The sequence below is a fragment of the Apteryx mantelli genome, chromosome 9 (assembly GCF_036417845.1).
Source record: "Apteryx mantelli isolate bAptMan1 chromosome 9, bAptMan1.hap1, whole genome shotgun sequence".
NCBI lineage: Eukaryota > Metazoa > Chordata > Aves > Apterygiformes > Apterygidae > Apteryx > Apteryx mantelli.
The window spans coordinates 13,687,878-13,703,940 of NC_089986.1; the positions used below are offsets into that span (position 1 = coordinate 13,687,878).

A 16,063-nucleotide genomic window follows, 5' to 3' on the forward strand; every position below is an offset into this window, starting at 1 on the left:
CGTTGTTTTCAGCGTTTCCCTTGTCCCTGCTCTTGTCTAAGCGTCTCCTCTCCTCTTGCCCCCGTACCTGGCTTTCTTATAGCTGACCCCATCCCCCTTCCCAACTGTAATAGCTTCAGCTGTGATCCTGTGGCCTCCAACAGAAAATGCTTTGTGCCATCTAAGTGGACTATTGATTTTTACATCACATGCCCCATGAGGCTTTGGAAATCACTTTTTTTTCCCTTTAATGTGGCTTATCTCTAGCTTTTAGGAAAAGGTGAGCTTTCAGCCTTGTGAGATTTCCTGTTCAGGGCGAATGGGCTCTGCAGTTAGATCTGTTCACTGGAAAGCCACGCGCTGCAGCTGGACTTCTAAATTAAAGGGGGGAGGGAATTAACCTGGCTTAACCTAAGTTTTGACAATTCCGTTGAGAGGCCAGTGACTCATTTCGAGAATTCAGAGAGTCCACAAAGGCTCGAATTATGTTTCTGAAAGCTTATAGAATGTCATTGCTTTGTGTTTTAACAATTGGGTCCTGCAGTGAATTCTTGTGGGTTGTTATGGAAAAGAGATTTATTGATGACTTGTGATGCCAGGACTCCTGGTCTGTGCATAATTTTTTCTTAAAACACACAAATGTAATGAACCACCAGAAAGATGCAGTGCAAGCTAGGAACGAAGGATGTATTAATCCCACCTTAAATTGAAATCCAGACCTGAATTCTCCCCACTCTCCTTGAGTCCAGATCTGGAGCTTCATTTGACCTGCAACAAACAAGAACCAAAGCCACGAAACTTCTGTTTGGATCCAAAATTCCTTGCAGTTTTTGGGCGTCCACTGCTGAGTTTTGGATAGTGTTGATCCCTTGTTACTACACTGTTGAAGCCAAGCTGCTCAGAAGGACTAAATTAATACTCCCTAGTCCCAAAGTTTTTAGCATTTAGCGCTTCTGCCCCAGGGCTAGAAAGACACCGCTTCAAATTCTGAAGTTAAAAACGTCAAAATCAGTTAGGCTATAAATCCCGGTAGCCATCAGTATGCATTTATACATCCACCACAAGGAAAGACGTGAAGAGAGAGAAGGATATGTCTGTTTGTTTTGAATTAGCCAGCCTGTTTTTAATTCCTAGTGCAAGAGCGTTTGTGCACCGGCGCACAGGCCGGGGTGCAGAGCGGACCCAAGAGATTGACTGGCCGATGCCGTTACGCGCTGGGCTGGCTTCTCGGAGGTGCTGCAGCATTAGTCCAACACAGACTATATTTAGCCCAGATTATAAATTCTGTTTGCTTTCGATCAGGTTACCGCAGTATGAATGGCACAGTTCTTACGTGTTCGTTTTTAAGCAGAGGAAGACGATTATTACCAAGAGGAGGTTACATCTCTGAGATTCATTACAGTTTGCACAGAAACCTCCAATGTGTTTCCAGCAGGGGAAAAACTCTCCAGATTCATAGGCAGTATTGGCCAAATCCTTATCTGCCACAGCCAGTGTATTTGAAGTAAATCTATTGGAGTCAACAGCTTTGCTTAAACCAGCACGAGTGTAACTGAGATCAGACTCTGGCTTGATACCATGCACTTTTTAGAAGTGTAACTCAGGCAGAACTAGGTATTAAAGAATATTCTGGTTCTTAGCTGTAACTGTGACAAATTTAACCCAATCTGCAGTCATGAAACAGATGTCTTGAGATGTTATTTTGATCTAAGAACAGTGTAAGTGAGGAAAGTTATAAATCATAACTTAAAAGGGCTCATTAGGTCGTCACTGATGAAGTTTAACAACCTTTTTCCTCAAACTACTGAGCTGAGAGGATTGTGGCATATAAGAAAGTCTGGTATTAAACTAGTACATGGGATTAAGTTGCTTTGAAAAAAGTTGGCGTTTTTGGAATAAGTATGCAACCTATTCAGCAACATGAGTCGTTAAAAAAACAGCTCTTGTGTTCTGGTGAAAAACACAGGGGAGATCTTTTTGTTCTTTGTTTTTTGGTGTTTTTTATATTAAAACTTACAATGGCTATTTGTGGTTTTGTTTCCTCAAGGCATATTTAGGAAGACTGGGTTAATTTACAATGCCATTTACAACAGAACCGAGCCTAGTGAGGCAATGAAATTAACATTGCTTTACACAGGCTTTTTTGAGTGATATTGTTATGATATTAAGTACGGAAAATGCCAGTCCAGATTCTATATTTTTATCAATATAATGTGTCTTTTAAGTGAATTTGTTATTAGCCATATGCTTAATGTAATTAAATGTTCTCTGTGAAGATAGGAAACTAGTGAGGAAAAGGTGATTATTTTGAGTTAGTATCTTAATTTAAAAATATTCTGTCTAACTTTCTGTATTGTTTTTTACTTGAGTATTTCTGTTTCACAGATGGCATTTTTCTTGTGCTATAAATTAATAATCTCTTTCACTTTCCTGACTTGTTACAGTACTGTCCTGGTGTTTTGACTAGACACGTTGCAGTGGGTAAATTCTTTATATCTCTGTGTGTGTATTTATATGTATGCATAGTAATTAAAAAAAAAAAAAACACAGCAGGTGAAACGAAACCTTTCCAATCAGATATATTTCTGAGTATCTTGCTTGGAATCTCCGATATTGTGGAAGTACTAAGGTATTTTGGGCAGCAGCCATAGCCTGGGTGAGTGGATAAATGAAGGAACATTCCACTCCCTGGCAGGAGGAGCCATCTGGAAAAGCCGTTGAATTTGACCCCCCGTTGGAGCTCTTCAGCCTTTTGGAAAGGTGTATGTTGGACCTAATAGGAAAATAAGCTCTCTGTGATAATCTGCAAGTCTTTTATGGCTTTTTTGGTTGAGCTGTTATTTTTTTGGTGAGGCTGTATAGTTTTTCTCTTCTGCTAACCATGCAAGTTGCTAATTCAAATCATTTTGTAGCCCACTAAAAATATTGGCAGATGATGGTGGGTTCTGGACCTCAAATGAACCATAAGAAAGCAGATGTTGTATGAACACAGAATTGTTCACTGAGGCTTCTGCTCTTCTGTACTACTATTCGCACAGGCTTTAAAATGTGGGGAAGAGAAGAATAAAAACACATGGTTTTCACAGGAAATAAAAAGACAATACTAACATTTGAAAATGTTTATGCCCTGTGGTAGGATAATTTTTTAAATCTGGTTTAATAGACTTTTGGAATTTGAAAAGATAAATAGATTATAAATGCAAGCAATGAAACAAATAAATGGAATTGTAAACAAATAACAAGTAATGCAAAATAAACCAAGTCATGTCTGAGTGCATATGTATTTCATATTATTTTGTGTGTGCATATGCAAACTCTTTTAATGTTCTCTAGAATTAATAAAGGAAGAAAGCTTGCATAGTCAATAAATACTCTAAAACTCCTTTGCAATTAAGTAGGAAATGAGAACCTTTTATAGAGTTTTTGGACTATTCTTTAAATTTGTTGTTCAACACGCAGTAGAAAATGCTAACTTTTCTACGTAAGTTGTAGAAGACTTCTCCAGAAGACTTCATGAATGCAAGCATTTCATTCTGTCGGTCAGTCACACCTGCACATCCCTTCCCCTCACTCTGCGTCTTCCATTATGCCCTTTTAACCTATTTTTGATAATCTGTTTTGCAGCATGCAGGGATAGCTGCATCATATATATAACCCTCCAGCCTGACCATATTTATCATGCATCTAAGCTTCTTTTCCATTACAAATATCAATTTATAAAAGGAAGAAAAAAACGTTTTTAAGTCTGTGGATGCTGTAATTATGATACTTCAAGCTTCACTAGTTCAGTAATAGCAAAAGTCATAAAAATACTTTGCTTACCCAAAGTTGTTATTTATAGGGGAGTGGGGGCTTTCCCCCTTGTCAGGCAATGCAGCCTTTGGCCTGAGTTAAGCAAGGAGCATCATTCAGCCCATTAGAAAGGCCCAGTTTGCTGAACAGAAATGCTTTGGACATTCTTGCATTGCCAAGCCTTGGAGAAGGCTGCCTTAAGGAGCTCAGTTTCTCTGTCCCAGGCACATACCGACTTTTGTTCACATGGTGCTGCTTTACTCTTTGTGGTCTTCTGTTCTGGGAGTGTGTTCAGTAATTCTGCATTTGGATGTAACCAAAGGACTGTGGTGCACAGCTCTTTACGTAATTTATCGTTGAGCAATGAGCCACTGATTCAGCTAGTGCAGGGGACTGCTGTTGCATGTTCCTGAGGTCCAGATTGGCTTGAATTTGTCATTTTAGTGATGAAAGTTAAGTGATGAGAGGAAATTACTGAAATATCCCCACATTAATTCAGAAAACATTTAGCTTCTCATGACCAACATCTTCTGTAGCTTTTTGACAAAGGTGTTTCTCCTGCTAATATTATATGTCCTTGCAGATTAAGTGGCTACTGCAGATGAACTGTTCAAGTGGAATTGCTAAATAGGAGAGTTTTAATCATAACTAACCCTTCAATGAATTAAGGTAACATTATGACCCTTGACTGACCACCAGGGCTAGAAGCATTTAGGTCAATTATTTGCACATCTTTTAAAACTGGTCTCTTGCATAGTCCTTCTCATAAATACCAGGTGATCACTCATCAGAAAGGAAATAACAGATAAAAAAGCTCATCACAGCGATCGTATTGGGGTAAACAAATAAAAAAGTAAATATGAAACCGAAAAGGACAAGCAAAATTCTTCCCTGGCATAACGCTATTGTATTTTGGAGACCAAGCCTTTCAGATGTGCTCAAGCTCTTGGAATTAATGGAGTGCTGGAAAGTGGAAACCCAGCTTGGCTAAAACACTTGACACCCCTACTGAAAGCTGAACCAAGGTGTGTGTCTATAACTGCACATGTCAGTTGTGAAAAGCTGTTTTGCATGATAAAATATTGGAGGTCAACTTGTTATCACCTTTTCTTTCATGTAGCCTATTCTCCCTTGTGTTTCAATCGGGGCTGTCACAGGGAGTACAAAAGAGGTTGTGAACAGAAATATTAACAATTATGTTGACTCCTTTTCCACCTTTAGTGGCAGCTGAAAAACAGATCAAAGCTCAGAAGTAATTGTGTTCTTGTAACACTTCATGGCATCTGTAATGTATTTTCTTCATTTGAGAACCAGAGATGGGACACTTTATTAGATTTCTCCTCTTTTTCTTTTGGTATAATGCCTAGGAGCAGTTCAGTCAAATACCTTGATAGTTTCTGGAGATCAAGCCAACAAGCTGAATCCCAAATAAACACAGCTGGAAAGTATGAGTGTGGCTGCTGATCTGTGCACATCCCATGCCCCCGTGATGCTTACATGTCTCAACTGTAAATAGGAAATCAGAGATTGATGGAACTGGAAAGAAAATTTTCATCTGATTATATAAAGGTGTCTGGGCAGAGGAATTAAAAGTTTTGGACCAGACTTCAAGATTTTTGACCAAATTTTAAAGATATTTTAACACCTGAAGAATTTTGTGCCAGCAGCTGAACTGTGTGCATTATGTAGCAGCAGTTCAAAGCAGACTGTTGTATCCTCAGTGTGCCTGGTCTGCTGTTTGGACATTACCAAGAAGGCCAGGAAGTCCTGTACACTGGGAGTGCACTGGGTGTGCTGTATGTGTGCCATGGATGTGCTCAGCATCTCTGGACGTGCAGCAACCCACCTGGGACTCTGCTGGGACTCCAGGCATCTGCAAGTCCTAAATGAATGGCCAGATTCCTCTTTTTCACCCAGATGGTATTTCAGACAGAAAAAGAGGATATGTTCAGGGCAACCTGGCCGTACATTAGCACTAGTAATGCAGCTTGTTCAAGTACAGAATTTGAAGTCAGCAGGAGTTAGATGTGTAAGCACATTGGGAAACCCCATCAAATGCTCGTTCATGTTTTCAGGTACCTAAAGGCCCAGGTTTTAAAGCAGGGCTGTGATGCTTCCCTGGAGTCATCTTCCCAAGCTGGGAGGAAGCTGGGATATCCTGCCTCAGGCAGGAGTAAGGCAGAGCCCAGCCATGACTCTCGGCAAGGCAGCAGCTCCTGATTCTAGTAGGAGCCACTGTTGAGGTGGGAGAGAGCAGCCCACCCCACCCCACTCCAATCACTGGAAATGCTTTTGCAGCCTCTCGGTCTGGTGCGTGGCCATGCAGCATGGTGGGGTCTGGCTGATCGCCGAGCAGCTGGTGTGCGGACCACCACACGGTGTGAAGTGCTAGCTCAGCTTGAGCAGCAGTGCCCTTAATGCAGGGAAAAGCATTAAGGGAAATGCACAGGAATGCAGGAAGCATATCTGTGCTTCTTGCAGTCGTGTCAAAATTACCTACTTATCACGGAATTCATCTCATCTAACTTGTGCTGTCTAAATATTCGGTGACTTGTCTTAGCTGTCTTTATGCTCCTTCTGCAGTCAGTGGGGGGAAGTAGGTTCCTCCAGTTGATGATTCATCTCCCTTGTTTTAGGCTTCAGCATTAAAATGGGATAAATGACCTTGTGGAGGTGCATTCCTCTCCTGATGACAGAGCAAGCTTTAAGCATCTACAGCTAGCTGAAGTGAGCGCCAGTCTGCGGCGTCAGGAGAAGCCAAGTTTATTGTCCGCTCTTCGTTGCCTTTGCCACCCAAGCCTCCCACCACCACCCCACTGGGGGCACTCAGCAGATTTCAGCAGGGTCTTGAGACTGGTCATGGCACCTGCCTGGGCTGGCCCCAGTGTGTCTCAGTCCAGCTGGTTGTGCCTGTGGGCCACGCAGGAGAGCAGCTGAGCTAGGAGGGGAGATGCTCCCTGAGCGCTGCTAGCTGGCAGCCTCCTGGGAACACCGTATCCCGGGCTCAGCCTGCCAGTAGTTGCTACGTCTGTGCTTCTCAAGGAGGAAGTGTCGTTTTGTTCCTCTCATGGAATAAATTGTGACTGAACTGCTTGAAAAGGCAGCCCCAGCTGGAGCAGTGGTTCTCAACCTCTGCTCTGCAAACCCTGGGGGTCCGCGGATCACTCCTAAGGTGACTCAGAAGAATTCTGTGAAAGGTAACTTAAAAAACATGTTTATTGTCAGTAAATTAACTCTCTCAGTAGAGGAGCTTGTCTCTCCTGAAAAAAAATTTCAGGGCTGCAGAGCATAAAGGTTGAAAACCACTGAGCTGGAGTCATGTATCTTTATATGTGATAATTTGACAGCTAAAGGACTAAAGCTATTCAACTGTACCTTTATGAAAAATGCCTGGAGAATTGAATAGAATATGATAAACTTTGTGTAGGCATTTTTGATCCAGTCTGTGAAAATGAATAACTGAAGGGATTCTATAGAAAATACTCTACAAATACACAAAATGAAAAGGGAATGCAGTCCTTTTCATAAGGGTTCCAGCTGATCATATAAAATCATGTTCCTACAAAGTAGAATACAGTTATTTTGTACTCTTTTTGGAAATATTTAACCCTGACAAATAGTATAGACCTGTAGGCTAATTTCTGTTGATCATCATGGAACTGTAATACCTATTATATGACTTTCTACTCATGGGTATATATTGGATTTAATTTAAAATGTACATAGATAATTTCTACAGCATGAATAATCATAGAGATGCTCCGAATTTTGCATTTTCCCACCAGGGTAGTTTTGAATCCAGATATACAGCTTTGAAAATCAGAGCCGTAGGGCAGCATGAATCCTTTATTGCAACAGCATAGAGTTCTCATGATGGTGGTTGTTACAAGAACCTCCTGCAAATGTTTATAAACTTTCACTACATTTAAGGAGATAGGGCAGGAGTTACCAAACAAAATGATTCCTCTTAACACATGGTAACTTTTTTTAGGAGAAGTGTTTTGGGGTTTTTTTCCTCCCACGTTGACTGGGTTTTACTTGATTTTGTCAGTATTAGTTCACCTCTATTTGAACTGCTGGATAATTCATTTGTAGAAGAGGCAGTGCATTTAGGTACTTCCATCTGTGTTTAAACACGGCTCTTGTGTTTTCCCCATTAAAAAAAAAGATTTTGTATTATAATGCTTGTGGTAGACGAGGTTCTGAATTTAACTCCTTCCTACTCTAGTTTCTCTTAACAACTCTGTTATCAGCACCTGGGGTTTCTAGTTTACTCTCTCTTTGCAAATATGAATCTGCAGGAAGGGGTTGATGGTAAGTAGCGTGGTTCTAATTTGCACTTGCAAAGTGTGTCAGACAGTTTCATCTAGTGCATGGCGAGCAGAGGAAAGCCTGTCTTCCTTTGAAAACAGCCCTTAGAGGATGTCAGAGAGGGTGTTTGGCTGTGATAGTCCCTTGCAAATTTGATATGGTTTTGAAATGAGCTGTCCAGGAGCTGCTGGAGGAAGGGATGCCCGAACTCCCATGAACCCACTCTTTGTCTTTCTCCTTTTTTTTCCTCCTATTTCTCCTTGTTTTCATGTTCTAGGCTGTCACTTTGATGTACTTTTGGAGGAGTCTACTTCATTGCGCTAGTAGATGTTCAGTGGACTCTTTTGGATGAAACATTTGTGACAACCATCTGTTTTGCTGGGACTGTACCCGGCGATATAGGTAGTCCTTTCCAGCCTTATGTTCATTACTCCCTCTCCATCCACTTGGCATCTTTATAGCCTCGTTCATCCCTGCTATCCTCCTAGTGCCTTCCAAACATCTGTTTAAATCACTCTTCCCCATGGTATCCAAGTACCTTTTCCTCATCCTTCTTCTGCACATGCCTGTCCTCAGAGCAGGCATCTTAAACTATCCATAGTTCATGTGTGTTTATAAAATCTTCTCTTAATCCATGAATAATGTAGAGGTTTAAGACTGAGGTGATATTTGAGTGCATGGCTGGGCATACAGAAGTTTGGATTGTGGCCACCCTCCTTTCCCAAGTGAAGGGGCAGAGAATTTATGGCAATACCTTTCCTGTGCCCTTGCTCAGGTGCGACAGCCAGTGCTCCTTTTTGTGTCCCCATAAATCATCAGTGCGCCAGTAGTGTTAGATTAATGTCCCATTTCTCTGCTGCACCATGTTAACTAGCGTTACAACCTCCTCCTCCCCCCAACCCCAGTTTTCATCGCACACTTCCCCAGCACCCTCAGAGGAATTCAGAATGAGTCACGCAGAATGCCTCTGGGGACTCCTACTGATGCAAACTTCCTCCTCCTCAAGGCACGCTGTGGTTTGAATGCCACAATGCAGCCGTCACTTGCTAGCTTGAGCTTTTGCTATGAAGTTGATGGCACAGCGAGGTCTCTGGGCCCAGCTTCCCGCTTCCCTTCCCGAGGCTCCAGTGCTGGAGGGGAGACTCTCGCTTCCTCCTCTTTGTAGTGCTGAAGGTGGGAACTGCTCAGAGCCTTTCAGAGGGCCGGTCAGTAGGTAATGAGGTCTTTGGAGGAAGAGGCTCCCATTCGTTCCTAATGTGTATTCCAGTCCTTGCAGAGGCTGGCATCAGCACATTAAGTGAAATGTTACGTGGATGTTTGTATGCAAGATTAAACCCCCCTGGTTCTTGTGGTGGTGCAAACTTCTATCTCAGTCTGTCATCATCGGCTTCCAGGGTTTGTGCTCAGAAGTATAAGATGTGATGAACAGGGCTCATTTTTTATGTTTTTCTTTTTGTTTTGGTCTTTCCGCACCCCTCCCCCTCCAGACCATTGTCATTTAAATATTATCTACCTTCTCCCTCTTCACATGAAAAAAAAAATGCTTTCCTGGTGATAATTATACAGTGCTGCGCTGCAGACCTTTCATCCCATTACAGTAAGTGGACAAACTACTGTCATTTAGAAGAACAAAATAGGTGAGGAAATGGGAGAGTTTCTAGCACTCTTGGGCATAAATGCCAAGCTGACATGGGAGAATGATTCCAATAGCAAGCAAAGTTTCTTGCTAGTAATGAGCACTGGTGCAGTTGTGCTCTGAAGCAGGGATAGAGGCGTGTCTGCTCCTTGTCAGGTATTTCAGAAATACAAAAGTCAGGCAGTATTAATGGAGGGCTACAGACCCTTAACCTGTCTCGATCCTCACAGTTCAGCTAAGACACGCTTCAGCTCTTCCTTGTTCTCAGTTTCTGAATCTCTTTAGTCCATCTTCGTACTGTCTTGCCATGGATCTTTTTGGACAGTTTGAATGCAATCAGATGTTTTTTCTCCAGCAGAAATTTGTTGCCTTGTTATTCCCCACCTCTGCATACACGCCTTTTACACCTCTAGAAACAAATCAATGCTCTTATTTGCCTTTTAATTTGCTCATTTACAGTGACTCTTCCTGGGAGGTTTGCCCTGAAGGTGCAATTGCAGGAGCAAGTTCTTTACCAGTGCGTCAGCAAAAGTGTCTTTGCACATGGCACCAGGGTAGATCTTCTAATTGGGCACCAGCACTTCCTTATTCCCTTGGTAGACTTGTCTGTGGGCTGTGGATGAAAAGTTGACTGACTTGCTCTTATTGTCCCTTTCTTGATGTGTAGCAGTTGCCAATTAGTGGTGGTGGATCAGCCTTTCTCCCACTTTGGATGGTGAGCTCAGTACCCTGGAAGGGCCAAGGAAATGAGTGGCTACGATCCCCATGCTGCAGCTGGCTTGGGTTAGTTTGGTAGCAATTTATTGCTGCCACCTGCTGACCAGGCAGAGGATTTCTCTGGCCTGGGCAGAGGTTGTGCACAGGCTGCCCCTGACATGCCCTCCCTGCTCTCCTCCCTGTCCTGAGGTCCCAGCAAGAAGGTGATGGGGCAGAAGGTGGAGGTCAGGGCGCCTGCATAAAGCAGGAGTTCCTGGGACACGCACACAAGATTGGTCATTTGGGGGAAGGAGGTGCATACCTTAGGTTGAAGACAACCATCAGTAAGAGCTGGGCTTGTCTGACTTCAGGCTGCAGTGAACTCTTAGGTTATTAAGTGAATCAGGAGTGTGATCGAGCCCAGTGCGGAAAGTTTGTAATATAACCTCATATAACCATCATGTTAAGATACAACAGCAAAGCAATATTGTCAAATTGCATGTCTGCACTTAATGCTTCTTTGTAAAGGAAAGCATGAAATTCAGGTCCACTTTTACAAGAAAGGAAAATTAAAAGAGGCAAGAGGTTGTACCTAATTCTAAACTCCAGAAATTCAAGTTTGCTCTTCTCTGATTTACCGAAAGGACTTAACGGTGATCTTCAATATTCTTCAAAAGCTATTTCACACCATTGGCTGTTTCAGCTATTTAACTAAAACGTCCTTTCACACCAGTGTTTTGGGACATTGGAGTTTAATAAGTAGCAAGGAAGGCAAACAAGTACTTTAGACAGAAGGGTGTAAGATGCCTTTTAGGACAGTGTCACCACACTAAACCTTCATTTGGCCCCCAAGCCCAGGAAGTGGCAATGCTTGCTTTGAAGCTGTTTCTTGGCTCCCTGACCATTGCTGCTCCCAAGGTGCTGGTGCAGGGTTACGTGACTACACACAGGGGAGCTGACTTTTGAAGCTCTCCGGAATCTTGGCCTGCTTTCTGCCCTTTTACATGAAATGTGTAACATTTGCCTTCACTGGGGTCACTCCAGATTTTCTACCAGCAGTGCTTAAGAGCAGAGCCAGGCAAAGGGACACCTCTGTATTTTGCTTTGATCTAAGTTTATGCTTATGGCTTGGAAACTGCTATCAGGTTATGCCATTTTTTTGTCTCTTGTGCTTTTAAAGTAGCTTCCTTACCGGGGGGCAGTACTGTACAAGTCCTCTAAAGACCCAGGGAATTTCACATCTCCATAGAGACTCTAATCTCGTTTTCTCTCTCTTTCAAAATGCTCTTGTTTCACAGAAATCTTTCCGGCTTTGTGCATGGGTTTTCCCCTAATTATTTTCCAGTGAGTCCCCCCTTTTTTCTTTATCTTGTGTTTATCACTTTTCTGTTTGTTTGTTTTAAGGTGAAGGAAAAAAATCCCAAGGAAAGATGAAATACTGTGCGTGGCAGTTCTGTTCAGTTGCAGTAGTGTTGTCCCTGTTCTGTCAGAGCAGGAAAAGGTTGCTATTACCATTTTATAATCTGGTCTCAGGTACATTCCTGCTTTCCTAAGCAGTCTGAGTTGCTGCGCAGATGTTACTATAAAATCTCGTTTCCATTTAACCCTGAATTGCTTGTTCTGACATCCGACCAGTTCCTCCTGCTGCTATTGAGGGTCTCTCTCCTCTGCTTGCTCCCTAGGGCTCTGGGACCTCGAGCAGCGCCTCTGCCACTGCCCCGTCAGTGTCAACACCTGTCACCAGCCACAAGCGGATGATTATTCCCAACCAGCCTCCCCTCACCGCCACCAAGAAATCCACTGCCAAGGGTCCCGGGCAGCCGGCTCCGATCCCGGTCACTCCCATCGGCACCCTGAAACCCCAGCCGCAGCCGGTTCCCGCATCGTACACCACTGCCTCCACCCCCAGCCGCCCGGCCTTCAACGTGCAGGTGAAAACGGCCCAGCCCAGCCCTCACTACCAGCCGCCGGGGCCGCAGCCGGCTCCCTACGGCAGCCTCGGGCCGAGCCAGCCCTACGGCCCTCCGCTGGCACGCCAGCCGGGAGCGACGCCGCAGTACGCTCCTCCGCAGCCTCGCGGGCCCGACTACGGCTATGCCCCGCAGCCCGTGCGGCCCTCAGAGCCCAGCTACGGCTACGCGCCTCCTCCGGGCCGGTACCAGGACCCGTACTACGCGGGATATGGAGGGAGGAATGGCTCAGAGCCACCCTACATGCCCCAAAACACCTGGAAGCCCGAGCCAGCGTATCCTGCCAGCAACACCATCGGCCAGACTCCTCCTGCCTTGTACCAGCCACCTGGCACGAAGAAGACCTACATCACTGACCCAGTGTTGGCTCCGCAGCCACCTGCTCTGCAAAAGGTAGGAGACGCAGACGCTTGCAAGCTTCCCTGAGAGAGTACAAAGCTGTGTTTTCAGCTCTGTTAGCTTAACGTGGTCTGGGACCCTTTTTAAAATGTGGTGTGTAGGTTTACTGTGTCAGAGGGGGCAGGTTAGGAGCGCTGCATGTGCCCGATGCATCTGGAGCTGCTGAACGGCTCTAGCTCAGATGCGGAGGTCTGTGCTGCTTCACGAGGCTTGAGGAGACATTGCAGTAGCTTGGAGCCCTGCACAGGCTGACATGTCTACCAGACATCAGCTCTGTGACACCTACTGAGATTTATCCATGCAGTGACTGGTGAAGGACCGAGTGCCCAGAGCACAAGTATTACACTTAAGAGGTGGTCAGGTCCCCATCGCTGAGGGCAATGGGGGCTCATGTTCTTGCCTCCCCTTCCTGTCATCTCCATGTCTCACACTTGCTCAAAGCCCATAACATAAATGTAAACTTGAGTGCAAACACTATGAATGCAAGGCAAGCGTGGGCCTGGACTCTGAAGGTGGTATGGGCCAGCCTTCAGGAGGCAGGCCAAGATTTTAAAATCAAGTTAGTTGGCTTTTCCATTGTGTAAAGTTTGACTCAGTGAGCTGACAAGACTGTAAACCACATCTTTGTTTCAAAACAAGAGAAAAGCTATGAGGAATACAGAAAATAGTTTTGCCCAGTGTTCTCTATCCACACAGCTTCTTAAAAGCTGAGAATAGGGAACTGTCATCTGCCTTGAAAATACACTTTTGGAGTCTTAGAAATCCCATCAGCCTCGAAGGGAGAGACCATCTCATTTACAGATACTTGGTGTTACTTGTTGGAATTCACCCTGCAGGGCAGGAGGAAGTTTACGTCCCCGTGACAAGCAGTTATGTGATAAGTTTGTTGGCTATATATTTGTATGAAATTACTACACTTGGATCTTTCCTTCCGGGTTCTCCCAAGATCAAATAAGAGATTGCATGTAAACTTCTCCTCTGTATGTTTATGGACCTTTTTTTGATTGACCAGAAAAAATGTTCCTCCTCTTATTCAGATCGGAGATACAAAACACGCTGTTTTTGATTGTGGTTCAAAGCAATTCCGGAGGTTGACCTCTTGTGTGTCACTGTTTAAAAATCACTTATCGCTGAAACCACATGGAAATGAGTTCCCACACAGCTCTGTGGGCTGTTTGATTTTCCTCTCAAGTGGCAAAAAGATGGTACGGTGAGTGGTGTCCATCCACTTTAACAGGTGTCCGGACCTCATCAATTTAAGCTGACTTGTACTAGGAAGTCAAACTGGTCTGCCTGGCTTCTCTGTCCAAACTTTCACCCTGTCTGGCCTCCATCACTTCTGCTGACTGCTGTCTCTAATGCTCTCTGGGGCGATTCAGGGACTTTGTGGGATCCTTCTAAAGTACAGCGGGTGTTCCCAGGTCTGGCTTCGTCTCTGGCAGAGGTTGAGGAGAGCAAAGCCCAGGCGAGAAGGCAGTGTGCCCATTGCTGCTCTGGGCCACCCAGACTCACCTCAGCACATAGCTGCTCGCTAGCTCTTGAGTGCTGACAGAGAAATGGTAAAAACTTCTGACACATAAAAAAAAAAAAGTCTATCTTCTTGCCATTTCCTTCACTAGAAGCATAGAGCCAGTTTTCCCTGAATTCTAGATTTCCTAACAGTGGGAAGTTTTGAAGGCAAAGATATTCAGGAATTCTGCAGGCAGTATAGTGAGAGCAATGAATAAAAAAGTTCTTGAAATATTATCTACTAGCAACGTGAGCTAATAAACTGCTTCTTTTTTTTCCCTCCTTTCCTCACCAAGGAGCTAGGAGGGGGGAGAGGGGTAATAAACCCTCAGCTCTGCAGGTGCTTGGTATGATATGACTTAGATTAGAAAGCAGTGAAAGGTACAGAATTTGCACATAGCCTTAACCAGTGTAAATTGGTGCGGTTCCAGTGGAGTCAATGAGGAAATGTTGATGTACACCAAATAGATATTTAGACTTTTATGAATGCAAGTAGAGTTATGTATATATATAAAATTTAAAAACTTCAGTGCAGTCAGTATCTCTATGGAAACGCAAATCATCTCAAACCACAAACAGCACAAACCTGTTAGTCTCATTTGCATTACAAAGCTGGAGGGACATATCAGTTTAGCTCAAGTTTGGGGTTTCATGTATGTATATATACATGCATATGTGTGTGTGTGTGTGTGTGTTTATGTGGTATTTGCAAACACATATTTATTTTTATATGTATATATCTCTGTATAAATAATTTCAATTCTCCTGCAAAACAGACTGCTATCTAACTGATGTTAAATCCCTTCAGAACTTTCATTCTCTTCTAGCCTGCTAAATATGTAGCTTATTATCCTATCTCACCTTTGCACTTAACTATTTTCTGAAACATTAGTGGCAGGCTCTGCTTGTTGCTGCTTTGTAGCAAATACAGTTTAATTGATGAAAGATTGAAGGTGATCTTACAGACTAACATGAAATGCCCGTTAATGAAACACTGCATGTTTTGCTAGCCAAAGAAGCAGTGTTGTCTGCTTTTTCTGCATGTTGTTCTCTTCCTTTGCAGGCTAGCTCATTCATAAGAATCAACTTTTTTGAATGATTTTATATAAATGAAAGAAAAAAGAAGGCTGTGTTAGAACCAGGTTCCTGTCAGGGAGAATTGTCACTGTAATTTGATTTGTTGGCTACAATGTGAATTTTAACAGATTTTCCAGCACACAACTGGCTTCTGCATTTTATTACATTCTCCCTTTTCAAGGTTGGTTTGAGGCCTTTCAGTTTAGGAAAACGATTAAGAAGCCAGGGTAAGAAGCAGGCATTAATACATATCTCATAAAATAAAAGAAGACCTTTAGGAATTTTTCTTCTTGCAATGGAATGATCTCGGAATATAAAATAATTTCCAAGCTTCATTTAAAAAAGTGCATTCTTAATTTTGAATGCACTTGGTGTGCAAAACATTAAGGATGTAGTAACTAATTCATCTCAGATTAGAAATTCATGGTGCTTATTCTAATACACACCATGGTCCACCAACTCCAGAAGGGTTGAAAATTTTCATTCAGATTGTTTAGGATTTTTAAGGGGTAAAAAATGGTTTATATTTTTCATTCTGGTTAGGAAGAGGTTCATGGTGCTGTGGTTCTGTGTTTTGCGATGTACTAATCATGCTGAAGTCGCTGCTGATCCAAAATAAATCTGGATTGGTATGAGAACAGAAAATAATCTGTACTGATTCTTAAAGCCCACTGAGAACAATGAGTTTTACTCA

The 16,063-nt window shown here is 43.2% G+C and overlaps 1 protein-coding gene across 9 annotated transcripts in view; it reads left to right on the top strand.

Annotated features, from left to right (window-relative positions):
• The window catches only part of LPP (LIM domain containing preferred translocation partner in lipoma), a 356,904-nt gene that overhangs the window by 226,111 nt on the left and 114,730 nt on the right, over window positions 1-16,063 (top strand). For all 9 annotated transcript variants that reach the window (XM_067301782.1, XM_067301780.1, XM_067301788.1 and 6 more), the window contains one exon: window positions 12,097-12,777. In XM_067301782.1, the coding sequence (XP_067157883.1) occupies window positions 12,097-12,777 (681 nt within the window). The remainder of the gene's footprint in view (window positions 1-12,096; window positions 12,778-16,063) is intronic.